We start from the raw sequence: 26,381 nt of genomic DNA, 5'->3' as shown, positions 1-26,381 counted from the left end.
CTCCTCACTGAAAACTAATTGTTTTCATTGCATGGTGCCTTAACCAGGCACGCAGTGGCGCAACCAGGCGGGGCAGGGTGCATTGCTCACAACCTTGGACGGAAATTGTCTAGCGGAGGGGTCAGGGTGGGGGTCAAACATTAAAGTACAAGTCTCATCAAGTTCAATGCCGTAGCAAAGGGGTAGCGGGAGTCGGCCCTGAGCGCCGAACGATCTAAGTGAGAAAAGTTTTAAAACAGAGAATGCTATGGCGGCCCGTGATATTATTTGCTATTAATGTTGGTTTGTTACGAGTTGGATGAATTAATTATGTAATACGTCGCTCCATGTGAAAAGAAAATATTGTAGATGGAAATTTTACATGCCATATGTATGTATAGATCCACCAAGCTTTCTGAAACCTCGGAAAATATGCGAACTAACCGGCCTCCCCCACCCCCTTCTCTCACCCCCGGTATTTGCTCTGGCGCTGGTCGGGCAAGAACCTTCCCACTTCCGCTGACACAGTGTTGCTAATTTTACTCTCTTCAAGAATTCGAGGAGTGTTGTTGATGTGCGTAGACGTGTTTTTGAGTAAGTGTAAAATGTCGAAAGTTGTGCACAGCAGTGAGCGAAATTTGCTACTACGAATCATCGAGAAGTGTGAAGAAGAGAAAAGAGACGGGTGGAATTATCCTCGCGATCAACCCCTAAAGAGAGCAGTATATCTAACGGGACGGTCGGACTCATTGCTTAAAAAACTGAAAAGAGAAAAGAGATTTACAAACCCCTGACCAGAAATTGTCAACTCCTGGTAAACAGAGACGTGCTCGACAAAATAAGATTGTCATTGACGACATGGATAAGTGTATACTGCGATGGAAAATCCATGAAATGTACGTAGGGAAAAGAGAAGTTCCTACAATATTGAAACTTTTAGCTATTGCTAAGGAAGAAATTAATTATTAGGGTGGGGCGAGAAACATTACGGAAAATTATGAAACAGATAGGCTTTAAATTTAAAAAATGTAGAAACTCTCGCTTAGCTCTCGTTGAACGAAGCAACATTGTGGTTTGGAGAGCAAGATATCTTTGTGCGATCAACAGATTCCGCAACGAAGGGAGGCCTGTTTTTACATTGATGAAACTTGGATTCATCCTAATTACAAAGTAAAAAAATGTTGGCAGAGTGAAGATGTGTCAGGTGTCTTCACAAACGACAGTCCGGGGCAGAGACTTATCATAAGTCACGCCGGGGGTTCCATGGGGTTTGTTCCAAACGCCCTTAATATATTTCAGGCCAAAACTACTTCTGGCGATTACCATAACGAAATGAATTCCGAGAACTTCGAGAAGTGGTTGGAACAGAAACTTATTCCGAATCTCCCACCTAGATCTGTCATTGTTATGGATAATGCCTACTACCACTCAATTCAAACCAATAAAGCCCCGAACACAAAAAGTAAGAAACTAGAGATTCAAGAATGGCTATTAAAAAATAACATCACTTTCGATATCGAACAAACAAAGCCCGAATTGTTGCTGAAAGTAAAAAATAATCTTCCCGATCCGGTATATCGAGCTGACACAATTTCGAAAACCCACGGCCACCACGTCCTTCGACTTCCACCATATCACTGCGACTTGAACCCGATCGAGTACATATGGAGCACCATAAAGCGAAGAGTTGCCTCACGAAACGTAAGTTCAAATTTGAGAGAAATAAGGGCTCTTACCGAAAGTGCAATTGACAGTGTCACAGTGCAGGAATGGGAATGTATGTGCCAACATGCCATCCGTTTGGAAAAAGAATACCAGAAGAATGATGGAATTCTCGAAGATGAAGTTCAAACTTTGATTATAAACCTGGAATCGGGTTCCGAAAGTAGCGACAGTGACAGCGAAAGTTCGAATTCGGACCTCTCCGGCATAGACACCTTATAATCTGCCTCCAGGCCAACCGGAGGCAAAAACCCAAAAGTAAGTTGCTTTTTTTTTACATAATTTTTTTTATATAGTTTACATAATTTAGAATATTAATGTTATGTGTTTAAATTGTTGATATCCTTCTGCGAGACAGCTGGCGTTTTTAACTTTAGTGTCCCCCTCCCTCCTCTCTCTTATGCTATGTTATTTGAATTACCACATCTAGAAACGAAACTTAATATTCGGCCTGCATATTTGTTTACTTGCAAATCTTTCACGGCACACGCCCACTTCTAGATTTGGCAACACAGGGGGAAAACACGTGTTTCTGCCATCCCTTCCCTTGCCCCAGAGTTCCCGAGCTCCCCTCCTAAACATTCGACACTAGCGCCACTTGTTTCTGGCCAGGGTTTCAAATAAGTTGGTGGATCTATACATTCGGAATGCATTTATCATGCACTTTCTTTCAAAAATAGTTTGTGTGCTTGTTTTCCATTATTAGCTAATGTGAAATTGACGTGTTGAAAAAAAATATTTCTAATCCCCTGTTTCAACACAAATGCGTGAGAACCGACTTCTACCCCCTTTTTGCGTGATTTATGAGGATAATAATGCCTTTCATGCTACTTTATTACTATTATTGTGATTGTTGTTGTTGTTACGTTTATCCAAGTACTTGCACCCCTCCCCCCCAAACGAGGGTAACGGCAATGCCCCTGGCTGGCTACGGCCCTGGTGTTCGCAGTAGAACAGTGTGTTGTTTGACTCGCGACCTCAGCGTCGAACGTGACATGTTTTAGTCCTGCCCTATATCACTATATATACGTATATTGGTTATTTACGACATATACTTATGGATCCTGTGCCACGGAAAACCTATTTCAATGTGTGTGTGTGTGTGGGGGGTAGCAACATTCGTAAATCTCATTTCATTGGTGATGTGGCTTACGAAGCTTTGAGTTCCCTTTTTTAAGTAGTGAAAATCTATTGCAGTTGGCAACACTGCAGAACGGTGTGGGCCCGGTGCAGTTTCTACTCGAAGCAACTACGTCATGAAGAGGGAGGGGTCTGCAGTTGATGGAAAGAACGAACTGAGACCTACTAGGTATCGTAAGACTGCGGGTACCCGGCGGGTCTACAATGCCTGCCAGGAACGATCTGGGCAGGTGGGCATACAAGCTGCTCAAGCGAGAATGTTGCGCAGGTTGCATGGCATTTCAGGAGCGATGTCTCGCGAACGGGTCTGCTCCAGGTCTTGTGCAGGCCTCTGATCATCTCCACCTCCACTGCAGACGTGAAATCGGCATAGTCCAAGTTTTAGCTGCTGGAACTCTGCCTGCTTCCACAAAATGGATCATAATGCATTGAGGCTTGATGTTCACTTACTCAAAACGTTCGGTTGTTGTCAAGTCGTCTTCTGATATTTTTAAATCTCTGTTTGGTCTTCATTTTCAGATATTAAAAACATGTCTCCCAGCAATTTTAAGTGTTAGTTTGATAATGGAAGGGTTTCATATATATATATATATATATATATATATATATATATATATATATATATATATATATATATGTAAACTGTAGTGCGTTATTGGAGATGATCGGATGGCCAAAATGGAGCGGTAAATCACAAATAATCTGCCCTAAAATTAGACATTTTGATTTTAAATTTTCACAACACCTAAATACTTTGAAGCACTGTCCTGGAAACCAGGGAGGCGATTAAATATGACGAACTACAAAACTTTGTTAAATACACCTGGAGCGGTTGATGCACGAAAAGTATATTTTTGCTTCGTTTCTTTCCCATCAATAAAAACTTATTGAGTGTTAGGGGAGGGAACTTTTAGTAAAATAAAAGATTTTGTTAATCCCTAACTTTAAATTGTGGTTTTTGGTACTCTCATGAAACTATTTAGTCGTTTTTTTATTTTTATGGATCTATATTGGAAAAACGCAAAGTAACGACGAAAATAAAATATATGTTACAATATGATCTAGTCTCTGCAATTTCTAATCTTATTATTCAAAATAATTAAAGGGTTTTTACGCTTCTCGGAAATAGAATCCATATTTCTAATGTTGAAACAAAAGAATAACAAAGTTTTCTTTCTAAATTATTAAAAATTAGGCTTCTTGACTTTTGCTGATTCAGAAATGTATACTTTCAGAATATATAAAGACTGGCCTATTTGTATTATTGCAGCAAATCTCCCACTACTTCCTGGGTTAGTGCTTCCGATTTATTGGCAAAAAGAACACCTGCCTGATTCTGACTGTATTGTAGTGCTTGGCATCCAATGTAATAAAGTAGTTTTTGTAAAAATATCATCCTTCGTTTTTCACTTACCATAATCACAGAACAGAGTTTGATTACTGCGACGGTTGCTTTCTAGGCATTTTCCGTCCATCTGCCTGTATTCAGTTAAATGTGATATACACCAGTTATCCAAAGTATCTGACTACTATGAAAAATGTTGATCAAAAGTTCTAATTTTACGGCCTCGAAACATCAGTTACTCCGTCCCGGGTTGGCTCCAAGTTGCCAAGCTAAGCCCCAGGCGATGATCTAAAATTGTCGAGAGTCTTCGTTTCTTAATCTCCGAAAATGTAGTCCAGACAAACACCGTAAAATATCAGTAGAGATTCGAATCTTACGCAACATAGGGACAATCGATTTTTCGTACCCCAGATTGAAACACTTTGACCCATTTCGCTCAAATGCAATGCCAGATCAATTACCCGAGGTTTACTGTAGGAATTTCAACTTCAACCATCTACATTTCCTTCAGTTGCTGTGGCCACAAAATTCTTAACTTCCCCGCATTTCGACCCCACCCTCCTGAACTAGGTATAATAGTTCACATGAAAAATTTGGTAGTGCTTCTGCAAAATGAAGCAAAATAGCTTTTCTACGTACTACTCTCGAAATTCCCGAACCGAATTTACTCAAACGCAGTACCAAACCAATCTCCCAAAAGCTTAAAATTTAAGGGAGTTCTCCCGGTTAAAAAAAAGCTACCCCCCACTCCTCTCCTGCGAGTTTAAGGGATCAAGGCTGGCTGTAGAGGGGTCACTGCCCCTCCCCCGAAATATGTGGGAAGACTTCATATAATTCTAATGGTGAAATTGTAGCGTGAAAACATGGGCGAGGGGTGCCGTGAAAGACAGCATACTAAGTACCTATACAATATCCTAGTGCTGGGCAGGCCCGTAGCTAGAATTGATCTCCGGGGGGGGGGGCTCACGGGTTATCAGGGGGGGCTTTGTAAACCAAGTCCATTTTTTTTAAAAAAATAACAGTATTAAATGAAGATGTTTGTGTCGGGAGGGTCATTAACTTATATGAAATGTATAAATATCATACAGATACTACATTTTTCTAAACCATCTTTTGAGGTGTTAATTCATTGATACTTAAATCAGTAGAGGTTCAAAAACTTTTTCGTTTCCCGGCGCCCCTAGTGTTTCAAGATTTTTCCGCGGCGCCCTAGTCAGAATGTGGGCCTATCTTGCACTTTCAACGCCCAATTAGTGTGGTTAGGTTGTTGCTTGCCTTAGTTAAAAAATATACACATATTTCTAATTCAGAAACATTTTACATGTAAATAGTACTAAATAAGCAAATATTTGGAGCAATCATTTCAGTGAAAATAATGTAACATTTTGCGGCGCACACTTTGGGGAACGCTGCACACACTATACTACTTTAGATGATACAGATATGTATATAACACACTAAAAAAAAAACGCACAATATTCAATCACATTGCCTACAGTACATTTCACCCCCGGCCAAAGCAATGACACTCCCCTTCGTTCCCAAAACCTGTGATCTGTTGACATTTGATGCAGATGCGAAGGGAATTTGCATGATGACATCAAAGTCACAGATTTCTGTCTAAACGGGAGGTCGCAACAGGGGTAGCGAAAGTACAGATAAAGGAACCCCCTATGAAAGAACTTACAAAGTCTAGATAATCTTTTAAATATTTGCAGCTACTTAGACTTCTGCTCATAAACAAGATGAGCGAATGTAATAGCTGCTGTTCATGTTCTGTGGATTTATCCTTAAAGTTGTGAGCTGGAAACAAATTACACAAAATAGTTTTACAAGGGGGCTGATGGCAGTGCCGAAGGGGGAATGACGGCTGGTCCAGGGGGCTGAGCCCCCCATGTTCCTGCCTGGCTACGGGCCTGGTGCTGGGGATGATTTACAAGAATTCTCTTAACTGGGGGAAAGCATTACTCCACCTTTCAGTTTAAGCACTGCTGCCCCCCCTCCCGAAACAAAACCCTGCGGGTGGCCTTGTTAGGCATAGTTTTGAAAAAGAAAGAACAAGTGTAGCGTTAGAGGAAAATCTATTGGCCTCTTAAAATGTTGTTAGATTCTGCTCGAATGAAATATTAGTTATATTCCTTCAATGTATCAACCTGCAAAGAGAATTTCAGCTATGGATGTAAAATGACGATAGTTAATGTGTTCACACAATTTTTTACTTTCTTATCGTTCCCCCTCTCCCCAGTCTTTTCTCCTACAATTCCGTTATTGTGATAAACATACGTTCGTGTGGCATAAATCTCGATAACGATGCATAAAATGCAGCCACATTAATTATGTTTAAAAATATATTTTTAAAAATCTAATTAGAATTAGATCTGCAACTAGAAGAGTTTCTAAGCAACGCCTTAAAAATCCGTGAAACTATTATTCTTTTTAGCTGATTGCAAGCTTTAACGAACTTTACGTGATTTGTCAATATTGTACATGCTAAGGTCTTCGATAAAGGCAGAAAAGAACTAATTGAAAATTTGAGTTGACATTTTATCAATGTGCCCATGCCAATTCACAAAACGAATGAGCTAACAAGACAATATCTGATTTCTGTGTATTGTATGCTAGTGTAAGAAAAAGGTGTTACGCAGAAATTACCAAAAAGGGGACCATATGGGGAGGAGTATGGCTATTTTTCCCCACTATATTCCATCTATAAATGGGTATACCCATTACTATTCCGGGCATCCGGGACGATGGGGATTTAAAGTGATATATCGGGATTTTCATCAGACGGAATTATTTACAATTTTCGACCTTGACTATTCTTACGATTTTACAGAAATAATTGATTCTGATCGAGTCATCACTACCCCAACCCAAATTCCCGCCTCCAAATCTATACTCTATCCCCGGAATCTGTGGACCAAGGCCGCGCATAGCGGTAGAGCGAAGCAGTACACGCTGCTGCGAAGGCTGGTAACTGCAGTCACTCCCCTCTCTCCATGCAATCCCGTTCCCTCTCACGTGTTCATTGGTGGAGCCGTCTTGCGTCACTACTTGCGCAGAGACTTGTTTTCGATCGCTTTCTCGAGAGATACCCGGGACAGAGTATAGTCTATGAACTCCATCATCCTGGCCGCCGTTGGAGGCACACTGCACAATGGTGCGGTTACCACTTTAAACTGAAGGTCAAGTCCCAATTAGCCTATCTCAACATAACGTGGACCAAACCTTTAGTTGGCTCTCTCTTTCTTTCTTTCTCTCTCTCTCTCAAACACACACACACACATAGTCTCTCCCTCACATACGCATTCACATCTCTGGCATTCTATCCCTCTCGTGTTGAAGACTTGAAGGCTTCTCTCTTTCTCAATCCGGGAGTTGAAATTCTTTTCCAGGAACGAAACGAAAGTGAACAACGTATACTCCGTCCCAGCTAATTGTGGAGCAGGCAAACGAAAACAAGCCTCTGCGCAAGTAGTGACGCGAGACGGTTCCACCAATGAACACGTGAGAGGAACAGAATTGCGTGGAGTGGGAGAAAGCGACTGAAGTTACCAGCCTTCCCGTCAGTGTCTACTGTTTCGCTCTGGCCAATAGATTTACCTCGCTTCTCTGACGCTATGCGCTGCCTTGCTCCACAGTTAGCTGGGACAGGGTATAGATCAAGGCCACGAAGAGCCTCCACCTGCCTGTGTTATCATAGCTGCCCTGACCGTTGATTACGCCTCTGGATTACACTTTGCATAGCAGACGTTCTTCCAGACAAATGCAGAATCAGGAAGATTGCCACAAGGACATTGGAATGCGAAACGCGGTGAGATAAGAAACAACAGAGATATTTTGATTTTGATTTGACTAGATTTAGTTTATTTAACTTCACCTCTCTGCCATTTTTGACTCGCCAGGGGTCCCGGGGTTCGAATTCCGGCCTGGGCATGGATGTTTGTGTCATTCATCAATTTTAATCATATCATCATCACTCATCCCCATCTTCGCAAATTTGCCAAAAGTGGCACAAGAAGCGAAGTAAAATGAAGCAAATCAATCAATAACCGTCATTTTTTACTAATCGTGACGATTATAGATATGTATTTTTACATAAAACAGACATGCTCATTGGAAATAAATGTTTCCATACTGACATATTTTTATTATACCATTTTACGCATTTGTTTCATCTTCATGGACTAATCGTGACGACGAGGATGAATATACTGATTAGATGGAGTTTGTAAAGCGATTCTCATAGTAGCCAATTTCGATTCCAGCATGTGAAAGCAAAAGTCACGTGAAGAGGATATTGAAGTTAGGATCCATTTTCCATCTCTTGATCACCTAATTCCTAAATTAAGGAAAGCTTTACCAAGGTTAGCGATGTGTTAATTGGAGTTAGTCCTTTCAGTTCAGAAAGTACCGATGAAAATCTACAATCTATCGCCGCCGCTCACTACTTTTGTGATATGGATAGTTTAGAGTTTAAATTGAAGCTGATGCCAAAAGTTATGGCACGCTAAGAAGGCAGAAAGGAAACTCAAAATAAGAATCCTTCAGTAGCTGCTTGCAATGGTTGAAACGTTTCTAAGCTTTGTGTTATTGCATGATGCGCACCCCATGAACTACAGTAGTCGAATGCGAAAGAACATTTTTCTAGTTTGCGGCAAATCAAGTGTTACCTTGGTAATCATATTGATAGCTGGAGGTTGAGTGCTCTATCTATTCTCTGAAATGTAACAGTTATTTAGCAAAATTGTCCTGGACACTATTTTTATGCGATGGAAAATTTTTCGATTTCTCTCCCCCCCCCCCCTGCCGCTCCGAAAGTTAAGCCCCAAGTTACGCCTATGTTAGCCCCAGAGAATTTTAAAAGGAAATATGTAGCCTCCCCCTCACTTATATCAGGCTGGCGCCGTCACTGCTTACCCAGCGTACTGCGAGAGGCCTTAGAAAGAGCACTTCGCGGGCTAACAGCAGACGTCGCTCGCACACTGTTGCCGATACTCTCGTGTCGTCTGCTCCTCAGCCGAACAAACAGGCCGAGGTAGCAAGAGGCAGAGGTCACTCACCCTTCCAGAAGGGTGCAGCGAGCTAGCTGTGGCAACCGGGCTCGCTCATTCGCGGACCTCATTGGTTCTCGCAGACACACCCCTATATTGTCGTCTGCTGCAAGCCCGCGAAGCGATCTTTTTAAGGCCTCATGAAGTATAGTGTTGTAGTAACGGGACACACTATCCACTCTGGCAAAGGGACCGGAGAATTTCTCATTATAATACATAATGTGTCATCGTTTTATATTTCCATGGAACACATAAACACACACACATTTATGTCCCTATTTGGGTATCCATAATGGTCGTGATTAGTTCAAGAAGATAGAATAGGGGCGTCAATTAATATGATAAAAGTACATATGTATGTTTAGATACAATACACATGACATGCAACCGTTTAGAGGTAGGAACTTTCAGCTACCGGTGTCGATGTAAAGTGTCGAGTTACACTTCGTTTGATAGGCTTATTACATGCAAATGACTTTTGTAATTAAAGTTTTTCTTATTGTAGCGACTATACTTGAATGGTTGCCCAAAAACTGTTTACTGATTTGATTGAGTTTGCATATTTGAACGGGCTAACATTATAGAAGTATAAATAAAGTTTATGAACTTTGAAAGGCACTGTCCGAATGTATATAGAAAACCATTTTGCAGGTTATATTTCCAACTTTCATATTAGCCCCCAAGAGGGGATTTGGGCATGAAAAGTTTAAATAAGAAAGAGGGTAGAGCCACACATTCCTCGATAAATGTCTTAATTTCAAACAATTTTCATATGGAACACTTTTTGACAGAAACAATTCTGTTTTTATTTTTAGCGAAATATCAGTGACGGACAGTTAAGCGGTTTTTTCCTCTGTGCAAGTCATATCCGCCGTGCAAACCTCTACTGTGTGTCTGTTCAATGAGCATAACGTGTATTGCAGTAAGGTTTGTTATAATTTAATGAGAAATAATGTTAAATTTGGAACAGCGCACTTGTAATTAAAACATACAACACGTTTTACGAGCTATAATTTAATTTAAATGAAAAAAGTTTGAATTACGGTAACTGTAACTGAGATACATTTTCAGCAACGTAACTCTTAACACAATTAGTCTTAAAAATAACTTTCCGAAGATTTGCTTTTGATAGGTTTCTTCAGTAAAAAGTTATAAAATGCCAAATTTGGTAAACTGTATGTGAAATTTTAAATGAGAAAAACTCACACACCTTCATGCTTGTGTAACACTGTAATTTCATAATGATAATTTAGTTATCTTACCTTCATTTCTGAGTCAAGTCTAAGTTCAACATTATTGACTCTTTGCTGAAGATCTTTTATTTCATGTTGAAGTCGAGCAGCTGTTATTTTGTAGTTGGCCTAGAAAGAAAATTATGAGGCATCACAAACACAACACACTGCACTAATTGCCCTCTCAACAATTTGACCATTAACAGTATATTCGGTACTGTTATACATGGGTTGGAAATTTAATAGTGGCAACTATTTATTCTCAAATGAGACACCTCTGTGAAACTTTTACAGCCCTTCGATGTAGTCACCAGCATTGTGTACAACCGTTGCCAACGATGTAGAAGTCGTAGTATTTCTGTAGCAACGCCTGTTCTGTTGATGGTTTGAATGGAGCGGTCTATTGCCTGAAGAATCTCTGGAACAGTTCGGAAGCGAATGCCCTTCATCTTAGGGATCAAATGAAAGTTACAGGGGCTGGTAGAGCATCTGCCAGCCCCATCGAGCTAACAAATCAGCCACAGGTTGCAATGCAGGTCGCAGGTTGTTCCAAAAACGAACAGTAATACTGCGCATTGACGGTCTGTCCTGGAGGTACGGCGAGAATCACCAGAACTTTCACATTATTGAGGTTCTGACTACACAACTTTAGACCGCCAACTTCAACGATGCTCTATTCCTCTCGTCACTGCGCATGCACCTAGTGTTGGAAGGAAGAGTCCATTTACTGGGAGATAGCGTAGGTATTAAACTAACATGTGGTATAAGTGAGAGTCACCGGTTCCGTTTCATGGCGTATATACAGCAGTGTTGCCACTATTAAATTTTCAACCCACGTAATAATATACTGTTAACAATAATCATATGCACGTGATTGTAGATATCTGTATTGACTTCATTGTGAATACGTGTAATGAAAATATGCGCTACAAGTAAAATTTAAAAGGTAATTAATGAGATTTTAAATCGCATACCAGTAGATGTCTTCTTATCACAAGTTTCCTCAGACACACCAAATTTATGATTAATTAAATCACTAAAACAGTAATGTTTATGGTTGCGCTTGTAGTCGAAAATTTAGGTTACCTTTTTTGATGGTCCATCACGGACACGAATTGGAACTTCTCGACCTTCGAGGTTTGCTAATAATTGTCTATGAGCAGCATCTAATTCAAGGCGTAATGTTTGACAAGAGTCTTCAAGTGGTATAGCTGCTTGTCTTGCTTCTAGTAGCCTTTCCTTCCATGCTTGTTGGCTCTGTGAATGAAACAAAAAACTTAGAAAATTGGGATTTAGAACCCATAAAGTTTATTTAGCACCTGATAGGGCTTTGAAGTTTCTGGAAGACAATCCAAATTGCAGCGAAGAGTCTTCGAGCGAGAAAGCTATCATGTATGGTTACATGTGATAAGCAAGAATATTCATTTAAACAATATCATTTATATAATAGAAAAAGTTTTTTGTTTCAAGTCTACTTTATGCTCAATTAGGGTAATTAGGACTGAACCTACAGTTTATACTGGAATCAAAATCACTATGCAATGTGTCTCCACTGATTACCGAACCCGGGACATATTATACAATGGTAAACTTGAAACAAGGTACCTACAATGTGCTACAAAAGCACTCCACGGTGTGGCGGTGCACATGCATAACTAGACAACCCATTTATATAAGGGGTGTTGTGTTATATATACATAGAGTCAGTGTCTCGAAGAGCACAATATATATTTTTGAAACACACAAATGAATAAAAAGGTAAAATCACGCAAACAACAAAATACTTAATGAAAGCAATAGATTCCCCCTCCTTAAAAATAATTTCCTACTATTTCATTGGCAATGAAAGCATAGTTTCTTCTTTTCCTGCATTCCTCTTTCACTCATTGTGTACAAGAAGGAAATCGACAGAATAAAGAGGTAAGGAAGAAGGAATGAATGATACAGCACGCTTCTCTTAACCAGTGGAGAAAAAATAGATAAATCACGACACACTAGACACTCTGTTCTCTGTCTCTGTACCTCTTCTGACTATTTATTGTGAGAGAATGAAATAACTCTATGTTTTTTCAGAATATACATGCATAGATATTTGTTTTTAGTAGATGATTCTAGGTGATGTATGTATTATGTATGAGAGAGAGAGAGAGAGAAAGGAAAGTGAGCGATTTTAGTTCCAGAAAATATCACACTGTGAAATAATTAATACATTGATGAGTAGAAATAAGGAACAAGAAGTAACATTATTTGATGATGATTTGATACTCACCATACTTAAGGTAAAATCGGTTCCGTAGCACGGAAAGCCATTTGTGAGAGCTCAGGACACAATTCTCGTAGGAATTTCAATTTTATGTGCGATAGAAACCGATAGAAACACCAAATTGATTTTCATATTTATACTGAGTATTCTAATTGCATTCATATTTATTTTTGTTACAAACAATTATTTATGTGTAGTTTACGCAATATATTTAGAATGTGTATATATATTTACACTTCACAGCTTCTTTTATCCATCTTAAGCATGACTCTAAGTGACACTCTTTGGCGTGTGTGGTAGTGGTTAGTCTACTGGATTCCTGTTCCATTGATCCTAAGACAAAATCTATACAGTGGCAGAAATTTTTTATAAGTTTTAATTATCTCACTGCGACCATCGTCTACATGTTGTGAAATGGAAGAAAATCTGAAGTAAAGCAGTTTCTAGATTTGCCCATGCTTTACTGTTTCCTCAGTAACAACAGTTCCATGCATATCGCACTTCGGCACTAAAGATACACTTGAGCACAAATATGTAGTTGATTACAAAGAGGATATATATCCTTGGAAGTAAAGGAAATTTTTGAAGATTTAAAAAAGGAAGAAAATAAGATAGTATTCAACATAAATTAGAAAAAAGTAAAATGTAAATTCGATCAAGGAAAATAACATATAATATTCTCTCTTTCGATTTCGGTTATATTACATCGCTTTTTCACCTCTTGAGTAAATCGTAAATCGTGACGATGAGGATGAATGATGAAGTGACGAAATGGGCGATGGGACAAACCATAGGTAAATCTAGATTTTTTTTCTGGAAGAGGTACAGAGTTTTTTTGAAAAAAAAACTTGGGAGTCTTGCCTGAGCAAAATCCAAAACATTAATGATACTTGAGATGTTGTAAGAAGCATTGACAGTATTTACAAACTGACCAAGACAAATAATGGGCAGACTGAAATGCAAGATTACTCATTCTAAAATATCTCCATAATTGATTGATTGATTTGGTTTATTTTATTTCGCTTTTCTGCCAACTTTGCTAATCGCGAAGATGAGAATGATATGATGAAATAACAAATTACACCGATTTCTAGACCAGGATTTAAACCAGAGACAGCTGGCGCCGTAGCGAGCTGTGCTAACCACGTCACCACGGAGTGTTTCGTATATCATGCAATATCAACAATTGCAAGGGTCACGTGAGATAGGAAAAATATACGAACGAACAAATGTAAATAATACGCAAATGTGCAATACGAGACCCTTTACAGTTCAGCGCTTGATATAAATATGCATTTCTTGGCTTTGGTTCTTAATAAGCACTAGTTTTAATGTGTGAATTTATTCATGTCTAAACGACGTTTTTCATTAAATTGAAAGTCGGCCCCCGTGGCGGAGTGGTTAGAACATCGCGCTACGATGCCAGGGGTCTTGGATTCGAATCCAGGCTTGGGTATGGATGTTTGTGAGTGTCCATTCATCAATTTCATCATATCATCACTCATCCCCATCTGCGCAAATTAGCCAAAAGTGGCACAAAAAGCGAAGTAAAGTAAAGCAAATCAATCAATCAATGAATCAATCAATCATTAAGTTAAAAGAGCCTTGCAATGATTTCCTTATGAGACGAACATGATTAGCAATAACGCTAGCACAGATAGGAATAATTTTCAAATAAATTGTATTAACATTACAGTCTGCGTGTTCGAAACGAGGCAGCAAACACATCATGCTTACATTTGTTCGTTCGGGGATTTCCCCTATTTCACGTGTCGCTATCACGCCAGGTGTCTCGGGTTTAAATCCTGGTCTAGACATTGGTGTTATTTGTTATATCATCATATCATGCTCAGCTTCACGATTAGCAAAAGTTGGCAGAAAAGCGAATTAAAATATACCAAATCAATCAATCAATTATGGAGATATTTTAGAATGAGCAATCTAGAATTTCAGTCTGCCCATTACTTGTCTTGGTCAGTTTATAAATACTGTCAATGCTTCTTACAACATCGCAAGTATCATTATTGTTTTGGATTTTGCTCAGGCAAGACTCCCACGTTGTTGTTTTCAAGTCGTATCTCTTAACGAGGAACGCTAGTGGCAACCCTGCCACGCGCCCCTGGTAGTTATGTCAGAGCAAGCGTTTGCTGTGTTGGGTTGCATACGTACAGGATAGATTTTAAACACTCATAGCGCAGAAACTAAGCGCTTTCGAGGTAAACTTTATAGGGAAAAGTTACTTTTTTATGATATCTACAAGCACCCAAGCGTTGTTGAAAGAGTTTTGCGACACCCTGTATATTTACATTTCACATGTTATTTTATCCCTCTTAAGTATATAGTGTGTGCGCGTGCACGCATAGGAAGGGGATGCAGGATGTCGCTGTACTACATCACTATAAATTTTCACATGGCATATAGAGCATGAAAACCAACAACTTTTGTTAATGACATGTTGCTCATTTTGAGCTTCCCCATGGTGTAGTAGTAATGCTGTTGCCTTGTAATCAAGGGGTCGCGGGTTCGATCCCCGGTATGTCCAGTCCCATAGCTTATCTGAGGACAGAGTGGACTTAAAAACAGATTTCGATTTTTTGTTTTGATCGTTTGGATGCTACTAATGTTTTTTCTGTCCTACATGTATGCAACCATGCAAACAAAGATTCATGGTTGTCAGTTACATTTATTATTTCTGTTGGATAGCGAAAATTTATTTTATGTGATACGAGATGGACTAGGCATCCTGTGAAGTATAAATATCTATTACAAATGTTACGAATTCTTGTTTTTATGCAAATTCATCAAATACGATGTGCGTGCAGTCATAAATGCATTATCCGAAGGAAAAGGTTGAGACTATAGAGTCATTCCATGCGAAATCAGCACAGCCTTTGACCTGACCATCTCCGATTTTCATGAAATTTGGGGAATTGAAACTATGCATGGAACTTAGTAAGTATAAATTTTTTTAGTGTCGTGCCTCTTGTAATTGTTAAATTATTCAAGGTCAAAGTTAGCATAAATTGCCCTTTTTGAGCCCGCTTAGCTATACTAAATCTGCTGTAACTCCGCCCCTATTTTGCCTAGGAATTTCAAATAAAGCTTATTGTACAGGTAACTGAATAAGCTTTCCAGTGATATATAACAAGCCTACCTTTGGATAAAAATATAATTTTGTCACGTGACCTTGACCTTTGACCTTGAATATCTCAAAACATGTCATCACCAAAAATCGTGAAAAAAATATATTTGGTCCCTCATACCATACTCTAAAACATACCAAAAAATCATTCTGGGACTGCAATGGGATCAGAAGATACAAAATAATATGTGTAACTCTGTGACTGATAAAAGCCCCAATACATGAACTATGAAGAGTCAAATGTCCCTTAACACTCCCTACAAAATGTGAAGGAGTTATCCTGGGTATAATTGGTCATGAAAGAAATAGGTTAGGCACAGGGAGATACCTAGCCGTGTGTGTCAAGCGCAGATCCGGCATATTGTTGACCGCCATATTGAATTGAACGCAAAAATTTCAAAGGAAAGGGGGTTATGTGATATATCAAATCAGGCTAGAATTTCACGAGAAATGAAGTGACGAAGGATTTTCCAACATATATTTAACCAGCAAAAATTTATACACATATCTTTCACTTACGATATATGCACATTATAATGTTGTCAATGTTCCTGTGGGCACACTCGTTGACGTCTCTCACACTCGCATAGAACATTTGGTAATGTTGCATGTGCAACAACATCGCAAGCAGCAACTATGCCTTCTCTCAGATGGTCAATATCAGGGATTTTAGTGCATGCACCATTCTCTTCAAATGTTTCTGAAGGTAAAAGTCCTCCTAAGATGTTAGATCTGGGGAATGTGCAGGCCTTTTAATAGATCCCCGTGTGCCCATCAATCTACCTAGAAAATTACCATGAAGAAACTGCGAAAATGTCTACATTGTGTGTTCACACTCTGTCCTGTTTCAAAACTCTCGAAAAGTGCCATATCCCGTAAGCAAGGGTGAAAAAAACTGTTCACTTAACAAATCCAAGAAGCCCTCACCATTTAAGGTTCCGTTGTTGAATATGGACCAACCATTTCCGTTCGCTATACATTATACCACATAATTAGCTTACCAGCAACAACCATTCGACTGAGCAAATCACAGATATTGCATATTATTTTTATTAACTTCACCGTGAACATAAAAATTTGCCTCGTCGCTGAAGAATTTTTCATTCCAAAGGAAGTGTCACGTAATTGTTTGAGATACTTTTCCCAATATTCTTCACTATTCAAGTATTTGGTGAATGTAGCTGATTAAAATCATATGCAATGGTGCGTATACTTCTTTCTCTCCCAAGATGTCAGCGTGATCTCGATGAGTTCCTAACACGTTAGGAGCATTGCAATGCTTTGTTTTTAACACCTCGAAAAGGAGAAAATGGTTACAAGCATGCAGTAATAAATTTTTGCTGGTTAAATATATGTTGGAAAATCCTTCGTCACTTCATTTCTCGTGAAATTCTAGCCTGATTTGATAGTAGATAGTAAATATGCCTTTGAGGCCAATTCTGATTTCTTGACCAAACGACCACAAAAACCTCAAAAACTCACTTTCTCTCCCTGTTTTGCGCCTCATTTATTACGCTGACGATGTTTCACGGCGCAGAAAAGCAGTGATGAGTGAAAGATGAGCTCTCATCCTCTCATCCTCTCATCTTCTCATCTTCTCATCTTCTCATCCTCTCATCCTCTCATCCTCTCATCCTCTCATCTTATGCACCTTATCGTAATCTTCCAAGTCTCGGGGACACCAATGTTTGTATATCGTGACCTTTGTAAACCTCTCTCGGGAACGATGTGCCACACACACGCGCGCGCGCCTTATTTATTACGCTGACGATGTTTCGCAACGAAGAAAACGGCACCAAAACATCAAAAATTTATTTTACTCATTTGGCGTTCGCCAAAACCTCAAAAGTCCCGGTCACCAATGTTTGTATATCGTGACCTTTGTAAACCTCTCTCGGGAACGATGTGCCACACGCGCGCGCGCTGGCGCTTCTTATTATTTTCGTATTGTGACCCAAGCAAAAACAAATAATAATTGTTGTTTTTAGGATGCCTGGCCCCTAACCCCGCCAGGGTGCGTGGTGCCCAACCCAAAAAGGTTCTAATGGCTGCGGTTCTAGATAGCCGCACCTCTGTAGAGTTTCACGTGTTTTTTTTTTTTCCCCCAAACTTCCATGAAACCCTACAGAGGACCTCCGTAATGCATGCAACGTGTACTAACGACTCTAGTGTTATTTTGATGTTGTAATATTTTTGGATATAGAGTTTTATTGTGAGATATAGATAAAAATAATTATGTTTATTATAATATTTTCTTGATGAAGATGGAGAATGTATGTGTGTGTTACAAATAAAGTTGCATGCTTATTTTTTAGTGTGTGTGTATGTGTATGTGTATGTGTTTTTGATGTTTGACAGCATCTGAAACGATAAAAAAATTTTATTGTTAATTTTCTCATGTAAAAACACCAACAACAAAATTTTTGTGCAAATTTTCTGATTGTTTTGTGCTATAGTGCAAAAAAGATATTGTAACTGATGAAATTGATATTGTAATTGATCTTGAACTAGTGAAATTTTCGTATTGTGCCATTGAAACTGATTGTGCTAGTACAAAAATTTCTTATTGTGCAAGAAAAAGATGTTAAAAACCTGTTAAAACTGCTCTGTGACCCTCTCGTTCTTCACGTCGTGGACGAAGGACTTCTCGGCGACCAGGATCACACTGCATACGGTGTCCTCGGGCAACGGACTGTTGAACTCGCAGACGACCTTGATGTTGGTTCGATCGTTGACCACCACCTGCTTCCTCTTCGTGGTATTGATGACGAACATGGGTCTGCGGGTTTTGAATTCGCTGGGCGTGTAGTACATGTCCATGCTTCCCTCGGTCACGCGTTTGAAAGAGGTGTAAGCTTCGTAAAGTTTGAGGTAATCGTCTTTGGTCATGTCGAGGTTGTAATTCTCGCGCGGGAAGACTTCGTTGCGTCCATTCTTGAGATAAATGTTTTTGATCTTGCAGTCGTCGAATTTGCTGGAATTTTTTTCCTGGTTGTTATCGCGACCGGTTTGAAAGAGCACTACGACGAAATCTGGCATGTCGAACTGTATGTTGTTGAACTGTGTCGTCACGTCGAATTCCATGTGACTCCCCGACGCCATCTTCTGCACGCACTGGTAACCGTGAAAGTGAATCAGTACCTGCGGACTCTTCAAGATCTCCGCTTTGTACTTGAGGGCGTAGTTTGTTTCGTATTCCACGATCGGCATTCTCAATTCCATGCTCCGGATGACGCACTTGGCTGCTTCAGGTAATGTGTTGGCTATCGGCGTGCTGTCGGCGTTCAAGTTGGTGTATCGCATCAGTGCGTTGTTGTCGTTGGCCGCTCTTCGAAACGTGACGCGCAATCCTCCCTTCCACATGATCTCCTTGTAGTCCGAGAAGAATCCCGGCAGCAGACGCATGGGAAAAAGCACCGTGTGACTTCTAGTCGATATTTTGGTCCCCGCTTCGAATCCTCCCGCCTGGTAGTATGCTGCGTCCGTTTTGGATAATTTCAATGTTCCCACTGCCGTCGACGTGATGCCTGGATAGTCTATTCTGTCTATGACGGTGTTGTGTTTCCTCACCTCCACCTGCGAGAATAGGTGAGGCACGAAGTTGTCCACGAGTATCAAATTTGCATTGGGTGGAAATGCGTCTCCGCTTTCTTTCTTCACCACGTCGAATTGAAGGTAGAGGTCCGCTCTGTGAGGATGAACGAACCCGTCGCCTACGTCCACGTCGTATTCGATCTCCCTGTTCGCTTCGTTGAGATTGGCGAACGTGCGACGGTTGGGAGGGAAAGATTGCAATTCGTAACTTTCGATTTGCTCCATTTTTCTCTATGCGTGTTATTTATTATATGTTGATCTCCACGATGGCAGTGGTTGTTGCACCTGCGAAATCCACCACGTCTCCTTTCTCGTTTGTCACCACCAACTCTATGTCGTCTATGCGGTTGCGACATACTGGAAAATAGATCGGCGAAGAGGGCGTGTAGATGATCGGTTCCATGAATTCGGAACTGGGTTTGAACGTGGCTATGATTCCCGTCTGCTTGTGACTTCCTAACAATCCGTCCGAAGATTTCGTGATCATGCCTTCTGCTACGTTGCAGTGAACGTTTAGAGTTTCTATGGCTAGAAATTTAGGAATGTTGGTTGCCGTGTGTTTGATGCCGGCTTCGAGTTTGGTGTCGTTCTCGAAACCTAAAAGTTCTCCCATGGTGCCCAGGTCCACGGTCTCCGTCGCCGACACGATTTCCACTCTGTGCGTGACCGAATTTTGAGAAAGGTACGTGCCTTTGGGTAACTGAGCTTGCAAAGTGGAAAGATTGTATTGGCCTGGCGTGACGACGATGTGTTCGCTTCCGACGCTAATTTTGTTGTTGTGCTGCGTGACGTTAGGTATGAGGTACATGCTGTAGAATGCACGCAGAGCTACGGATTTAGGATAGACGATGTCGTCGTGCAGCGTGAGTTTCAGGATCGAAGATTCGCTCGTGAGATGGAACACGCCCATCGTGTTTCAGGTTCCACAATGCTTTCTGAAAATATTCCACCGACGGGTTATTTATTTTAGACATGTATGCGAGAACGGAAAGGCATAGGTGGCCGCAGTTAACATCGGTGAAACCCTGGACGCGTTTGTCATTGTAGTAGAGGTTGGCAACACTGAGATACTTCACCAACCTGGCAGGTGGTGTGCCACCGAACGAATCGAAAACAAATGCATTGTTATCGTCAATTTTGAGGTAGCATATCCAATGTGTACCAGGATTTTTGTAACTGTCCAGGTTGACCACCCCATACTCCTTTTTCTTCACAGCAGAGGGTAGAGAATCGGACATGAAAACACCCCTGAAGTTCTTTATTCCCAACAGTTCGATCAGAGATTCAATATCGAAGTTGGACAGGGCTTCTTCTTTTTTTTATATTTCTTCAAAGCATCGAGGTTGCTTTTTTGTTTTTTGGTTATACCTTTCCCCTTCTTCTCCATAACCAGGTTGTGACGTTTCTGTTCTTCCAATTCTGCCTTGTTCTTCTTCGAGTCGATGACGGTTTTCGCGATGGCGGCGCTACCGCCGGCCAAACTTCCAACGGCCCCCAATGCTGCCAGGATGGCTGGGATGCTGAATATGAAACCTCCAATCTTTTGCTGTTTCCGCGAACGCTGCAAGCGTTTCAATTGAGGTGTGCTGAGAAGTAATTTCATTCCGTGTCCTTTCGTCAAGCAAGAACGTTTCTTCTCACGTTGTTTCTTGGTGAGTAACCCATCGAGGGCACCTAGATTTTTCAGATTGGAGTATGGTATCTGGTACACGACACCTTTGGGCTTCATGTTGATGCTCTATATGTTATCTTCACGATATGTTATTTATATATATGTTTTGAGATTTTTTGTTTTGTGTAATTTTTTTTGGTATGTTATTTATATATAAATATTCTGAGATTTTTTTGTTCCGTGTAATTTTTTTCAAGGATATACTTCGCGCAGAGTCGTTACACAAATTCTATTACGTGCTTTGTTTTTTTACCAAGAAGTTCTTTTGTACCCTTGTACACGATTCGAGTTTTGTTCTCGATTAAAATAGCTAGCTTCTCGTTGGATAACATGTCAGCGTATCGATCTGGTAAAAATAGACTGTATTGTGCGTTGAGCAACAGACGCGCCTTGGGACCATACTGGGTAGAAACAATTGAACCGGAAGTTATCGTGTAAGGTTTGTCCACTTCCAATTCCCGAATTTTTACATACTCTACTGACAAATTTAGCATTTGTTTTAATGCTTGGAGGTCACTCATTTTTTCAGTTGTCATATCGAAGAGAAATTTTCAGTGTGTGTGTTAGAGAAATTTAGTTTTTTTTTCACGATGTGTGTTATTTATATATACCGAAGATTTTTTTCACGATGTGTGTTATTTATATATATATTTTTTTTCACGATTTGTATCGAAGATTTTTTTTGTGTGTGTGCGTTAGAGGAAGAAAGTTCGTGCTTCGGAAAACGCAATGATGTGCGTGATGATTTCTTCAGTTTCCTGTTTGGACTTACACCAATCATCAGTATATCGTCTTCTCCCCTGTCTCGTCTCGTGCAGTTCGTCTAACCTATCGTTTAATTTTTCCCCCGCAACCGAAAGAAGAGTGTCAAGATCACCGCTCCTCATTCCACTGATCTCCCGAAGATGGTCCTTGATAAGCATTTCACAAGGGATACGAAATTTCGGAGTTGTTTTTGCTACGTGTAAAAGTTTCCCTACATCCTCGCAAGCGTGTTTGAATATTTTACATAGCAGTTCGTGCGGCAAATCGGTTATGCAAGACATGTTGTTATTATTTTTTTTTTTTACTGTATGTTATTTATTTATACACCCCATCCAAATTTTTGTTTCGTGTTCATGGCGATGGTGGTGCCCAGTGCTGCAACTCTTTCTCCCAGCGAAGCGTCTCTACTAACGAATCTTTCGAAAGCTGCGTGCTCTAACTTTCTGTCTGCTTCGTGACGTGCATTCAGATCGGTGCGAGTGGTGTTGTAGGCAATGTCGTGATCTTTGCATGCGGCGTCCAACGGATTCACACCCTTGTCTCCTCTCTCCAATCTTTTCTCGAGTTTGGTACCCGGTCCGCAGAACTGGTAGCCGGGTAAATGCATCTCGAAAGGTAACTTGTTGATGATGTCGTTCACGAGTCCCTTTCCTTCGGCCACGTTCCAGAATCTCGGAGGCAGCGTGTTGATAATTTTAATGAGGTAACCTATGCCCTTGTCGTTGTTCACGATGAAGTTGGAAAGTTTTGTGCTGATCATGTCCACAATTCCTACCTTCTCGTTGTAGAAATTACGATTGCCTGCATTCTCCTCTCCTGCAATAACCAACAATCGGTCTATGAGCTTGCGCACGTCGTCCACCCACACAAACTCTTTGGGCAGGGTGTTGTAGAGTTTGACGCCGCTGCCTGTTTTCACCTGGTTCCAAATCGGTTTGATGAGATTTCTGTACTTCTCGCCGCTGCTCGATTTCACCCTATTCTGCGAGGCGTCGTTGTTCTGGTATAAGGCATCCGTCATGATCAAAATTTCCTTGTAACTCTGGTAATCTTCGTCAGTGTAATCTTTCGGCTGCTTTTTGGCAACGAGTTCCCACAGTCCCACCGTACCCGGATACCTGTTCCAACTATCCTTCTCGCCTAAATTAACTTTAATGTCGTTGCCTTCGAAGCTCACCTTCGATTTTCCAATCTTCCAAACCACACCGCCGCCTTCGTTGCTCTCCATGCTCGGATACAATCCGAACACTTCATCTTTGTCGAATTTTCCCGTGCTCAGGTAGTCTCGTGCCAAAGGTCCTAACTCAATCTTATCCAAAGACGACGGCGTGCTACCTATGGCTCGACGTCGTGCCGGTACGTCCTTCAGTTCGAACGGCGTCGAAGGAATGCTCGAAATGGGCGTGGGTACGGTGTAACTTTTAGCTGCAAGTGGTACGAGTTCGTTGATCAAATTTTTATTTTGTTCCGTGACACCTTTAATTTCTTTACCTAGATCGCTGATGGCGTCGATCACAGGTTGATCTTGACGTTTCTTCTCTTCGTAGAATCCGCGATTCTCGGATTTCCAACCTTTGAAGCGTTTCGCGAGGTAATCGCGAAGCTTGAGATTTTCGTCTTCGATTTTTCGTTTCGTCATATCGTTATTTATACACGTCGTTTCTCACAACGTTGCAACGTTTAGAAAGTCGTTGATTTTGTTTCTGTATTTTCCGTCGTTGGGTTTTCTCGTCATGTCGATCGTCGCGAATCCGAAATCGTCACTGTTCCAACAGTGGGAGCAGCAGCGTTCCGAAAATTGATTGTAGTTCATGTCTCCGCCTACGTAGTCATCGTACGCGTGCTTGAGGTTGGTGTGATCTTGACGAAACAAACATATGAAATTAGCGTTGTCGCGTACTAACTGTTTTGGAATTTTGGAAAACGTTTGAGCTAGGAAGAAGCAATCTATTCCTTTGTGACGACCTTGCGTGAAAAAATTGCGAATTTCATTTTGATTTTCCAGGATAACATCGTCGAACACAACAACTGAATTTTCACGACAATCGTCGAGTGGTTTTATTTCCGAAGAGAACGTTGCAATGTCCAGACCATCGTACAGTTTCATCAGTTGCTGGTATTTCGCTTGCTCCAAACTTTTCGAAAATACGTAGAGGTGCCTGTTCTTCCAATCTAACCAATTCGGTGCGAGGAGAAAATTGTCCACGAGCAGTGTTGTTTTCCCACACTCTGAAGGACCTACGATCAGACAGCGGATGCTGTCGGGAAGCAACTCACCGTTCTTTTTTTTCGTTTGACTTTCCGAATCCGGTAGACGCTTCACCACGTTCCACGTACTCACAAGATTACTTCGTTCGCGTTGATCCAACTTTTTTCTGGAAGTCCCAGCCATTTGACAAACAGTTTGTTGCCTTTTCTACGCAATACTTTCTCGATGAGGTACGTGTCGGGATGTTTTGTTTTAGAGAGTTCCTCTTCGTAAAATCTTCCTTTCAAAATCTCACCGCTACTATCTTTTATTATATACGTGTGTCGGTTTCCGGGTAAAACTCGAACCACCGTAAAAAGTTCCGTGCTCCAATTTTTTGTGAACCCCTTCTCGAAGGTGCGTTTGAATTTGCTGATCCTCACCTGGTCTCCAATTTTGAATTTTGATTTCTTGGTAGTCGTGGGAGTGTACTTTGGACAGTAAACTGTAGAAATTAAACGCTGCTCGTCAGATTTCGTAACGTCAGCTGGCTTCATGCCTATTGTTCTGTGTACCGTATTATTATAAGTGTCGACGAGTTCCGGCAGTATGTCGACCCATTTGTAATTTCCTCGAAGTGTGAATCGTTTCCACATGTGTGTTTTCAAGGTTCGATTAAATCTTTCCACGATGCTGGCTTTGATGTGACTGAAGGTTGAATAATGTCGAATGTCGTGTTTCCGAATAAACTTTTGGAATACGGCATTGTAAAATTCCTTCCCCTTGTCCGTTTGCAAAAACCGAGGTCGTCTGTCGCTTTCGCGAAAAATTGTCTTGAATGCTTCCGTGACGCACGTTCCTGTTTTGGCTTTCAAAGGTAGAGCCCATGCGAATTTCGAAAACGTGTCTATGACGGTGAGGAGGTACTTGTTACCCTTGTTCAATTTATGCACATTTTTTAGATTGCCGCTACTCATCTCCACGAGGTCACTTTGCCAGAGGTCATCGATTCCCTTGGTTACCACAGCTAAACGTTTGTAGTTGCGGCGTGCAGGTTTATGCAATTCTTCGACGATGGCTTGCCTAGACATTTTTTAGAGATTACGTTTGAAGAGAAGCACCAGCGTGATGGGATTCAAAGAGGGTGGCACTTCGCTCGTGTTTTGAATGATCAGCTTATCGCCGGCACTCACGTCGAAAACGGTGAGATCTTCGTCTTCGTGTATTTCATATATGTTGCGCGTTTCGTTCCAACGTGCCAGAGGAATGTTTCCTGCTTTCTGAACACCACGATTCGATATCAAGGTCATGGTGGGAACGCTAGCTTTTCTGCCGTGAGACCAGTACGAAAATTCGTTTATCTGAATTGTACCATCGAGGAGAAACTTGTAGTACGGATGATAAGGATGTAACATGTACAGTTTGTTACCTTCGACGAACGTGGAGATTCTCTGTTGATTGGGTACGCTGTTGATTTCGATGGCTTGCAGAGAATGCAGTTTAGCGAATTTAGTATCGACGCTAACGAGGTTGCTGTGAAGCTGTCCCAGTGTATTTTGTACGGGCAACAAATATTCGACGATGGTATCTGTTACTGTAGAAAATGACGGTTTGATTTTCACTTCCACGTTCAACTGCTTGAAGTTTTCGTTGAGTTCTTGTAATTTGGCACCGAAAGAGGCCAGCGTCGATTCCTGCGTGGATTCCAGCACTCCAACTTGATCTCTGATGTTGACGACGATACTCTGAAGGTTCTCGACTTGATTCAATTTCGAGCTTTTCTCGGTAAGATCGTTCACGATGCTTCGCATTTCGGTAAACTGCGTGTGAAGGTCGGCGACGCTCTGCGAAGTGGGTAGCGTCGACACCAGCGAAGCAAGTTCGTCTCGAATCTGTTCCACGTTCGCCGTTTCTGTTTCTAGTCGTTTCAGCATACGTGATATGTTCCTTTTCAAAGCGTGTAATTCTTTTGAGGTGGGGAGATTGGCCACCCTACTCTCGAGATCGCTCAATGAACTTTTGATGTCGCTCGAATCGGATAGTGCCCTCACCGCCGATTTCAATTTTTCCAAATCTTCGCTCGAAGGTACGCTTGTCCGTAACGATTCCAAGTCACCCTGTATGTTGTCCAGTACGTGATGAAAATGAGCAAGATTTGTTTCGATGTTCAAATTTTCTAAATATTCGATCTTCTGCTGAACCGTGCTCAACGTGTCTTGTATGCTCGTCAACGCACTGGCTTCAGCGTGAATATTTTTAATTTCTTCGTTGATCAACTCCAGAGA

General features: G+C 40.9%; 2 protein-coding genes across 3 annotated transcripts in view; both read right to left on the bottom strand.

The window, feature by feature from the left end:
• The window catches only part of LOC145984555 (spermatogenesis-associated protein 1-like), a 148,025-nt gene that overhangs the window by 12,125 nt on the left and 109,519 nt on the right, over positions 1 to 26,381 (bottom strand). For both annotated transcript variants that reach the window (XM_083118204.1, XM_083118205.1), the window contains 2 exons: positions 11,559 to 11,729; positions 10,503 to 10,601 (listed from right to left, as the gene is read on the bottom strand). In XM_083118204.1, coding sequence (XP_082974330.1) covers positions 10,503 to 10,601; positions 11,559 to 11,729 — 270 coding nt within the window. The remainder of the gene's footprint in view (positions 1 to 10,502; positions 10,602 to 11,558; positions 11,730 to 26,381) is intronic.
• LOC145984554 (uncharacterized) lies at positions 17,989 to 19,251 on the bottom strand. Its single transcript, XM_083118203.1, has 2 exons — positions 18,470 to 19,251; positions 17,989 to 18,238 (listed from the first exon to the last, which is right to left on the bottom strand). The coding sequence occupies exon 1, from the start codon at positions 19,238 to 19,240 to the stop codon at positions 18,473 to 18,475; it is 768 nt and encodes a 255-aa protein (XP_082974329.1). The 5' UTR covers positions 19,241 to 19,251; the 3' UTR covers positions 17,989 to 18,238; positions 18,470 to 18,472.

Source organism: Lepisma saccharinum, chromosome 2, assembly GCF_977018435.1.
Source record: "Lepisma saccharinum chromosome 2, izLepSacc3.1, whole genome shotgun sequence".
In the NCBI taxonomy this organism is placed as follows: Eukaryota; Metazoa; Arthropoda; class Insecta; order Zygentoma; family Lepismatidae; genus Lepisma; species Lepisma saccharinum.
This window is presented reverse-complemented; position numbering and strand designations above follow the sequence as displayed.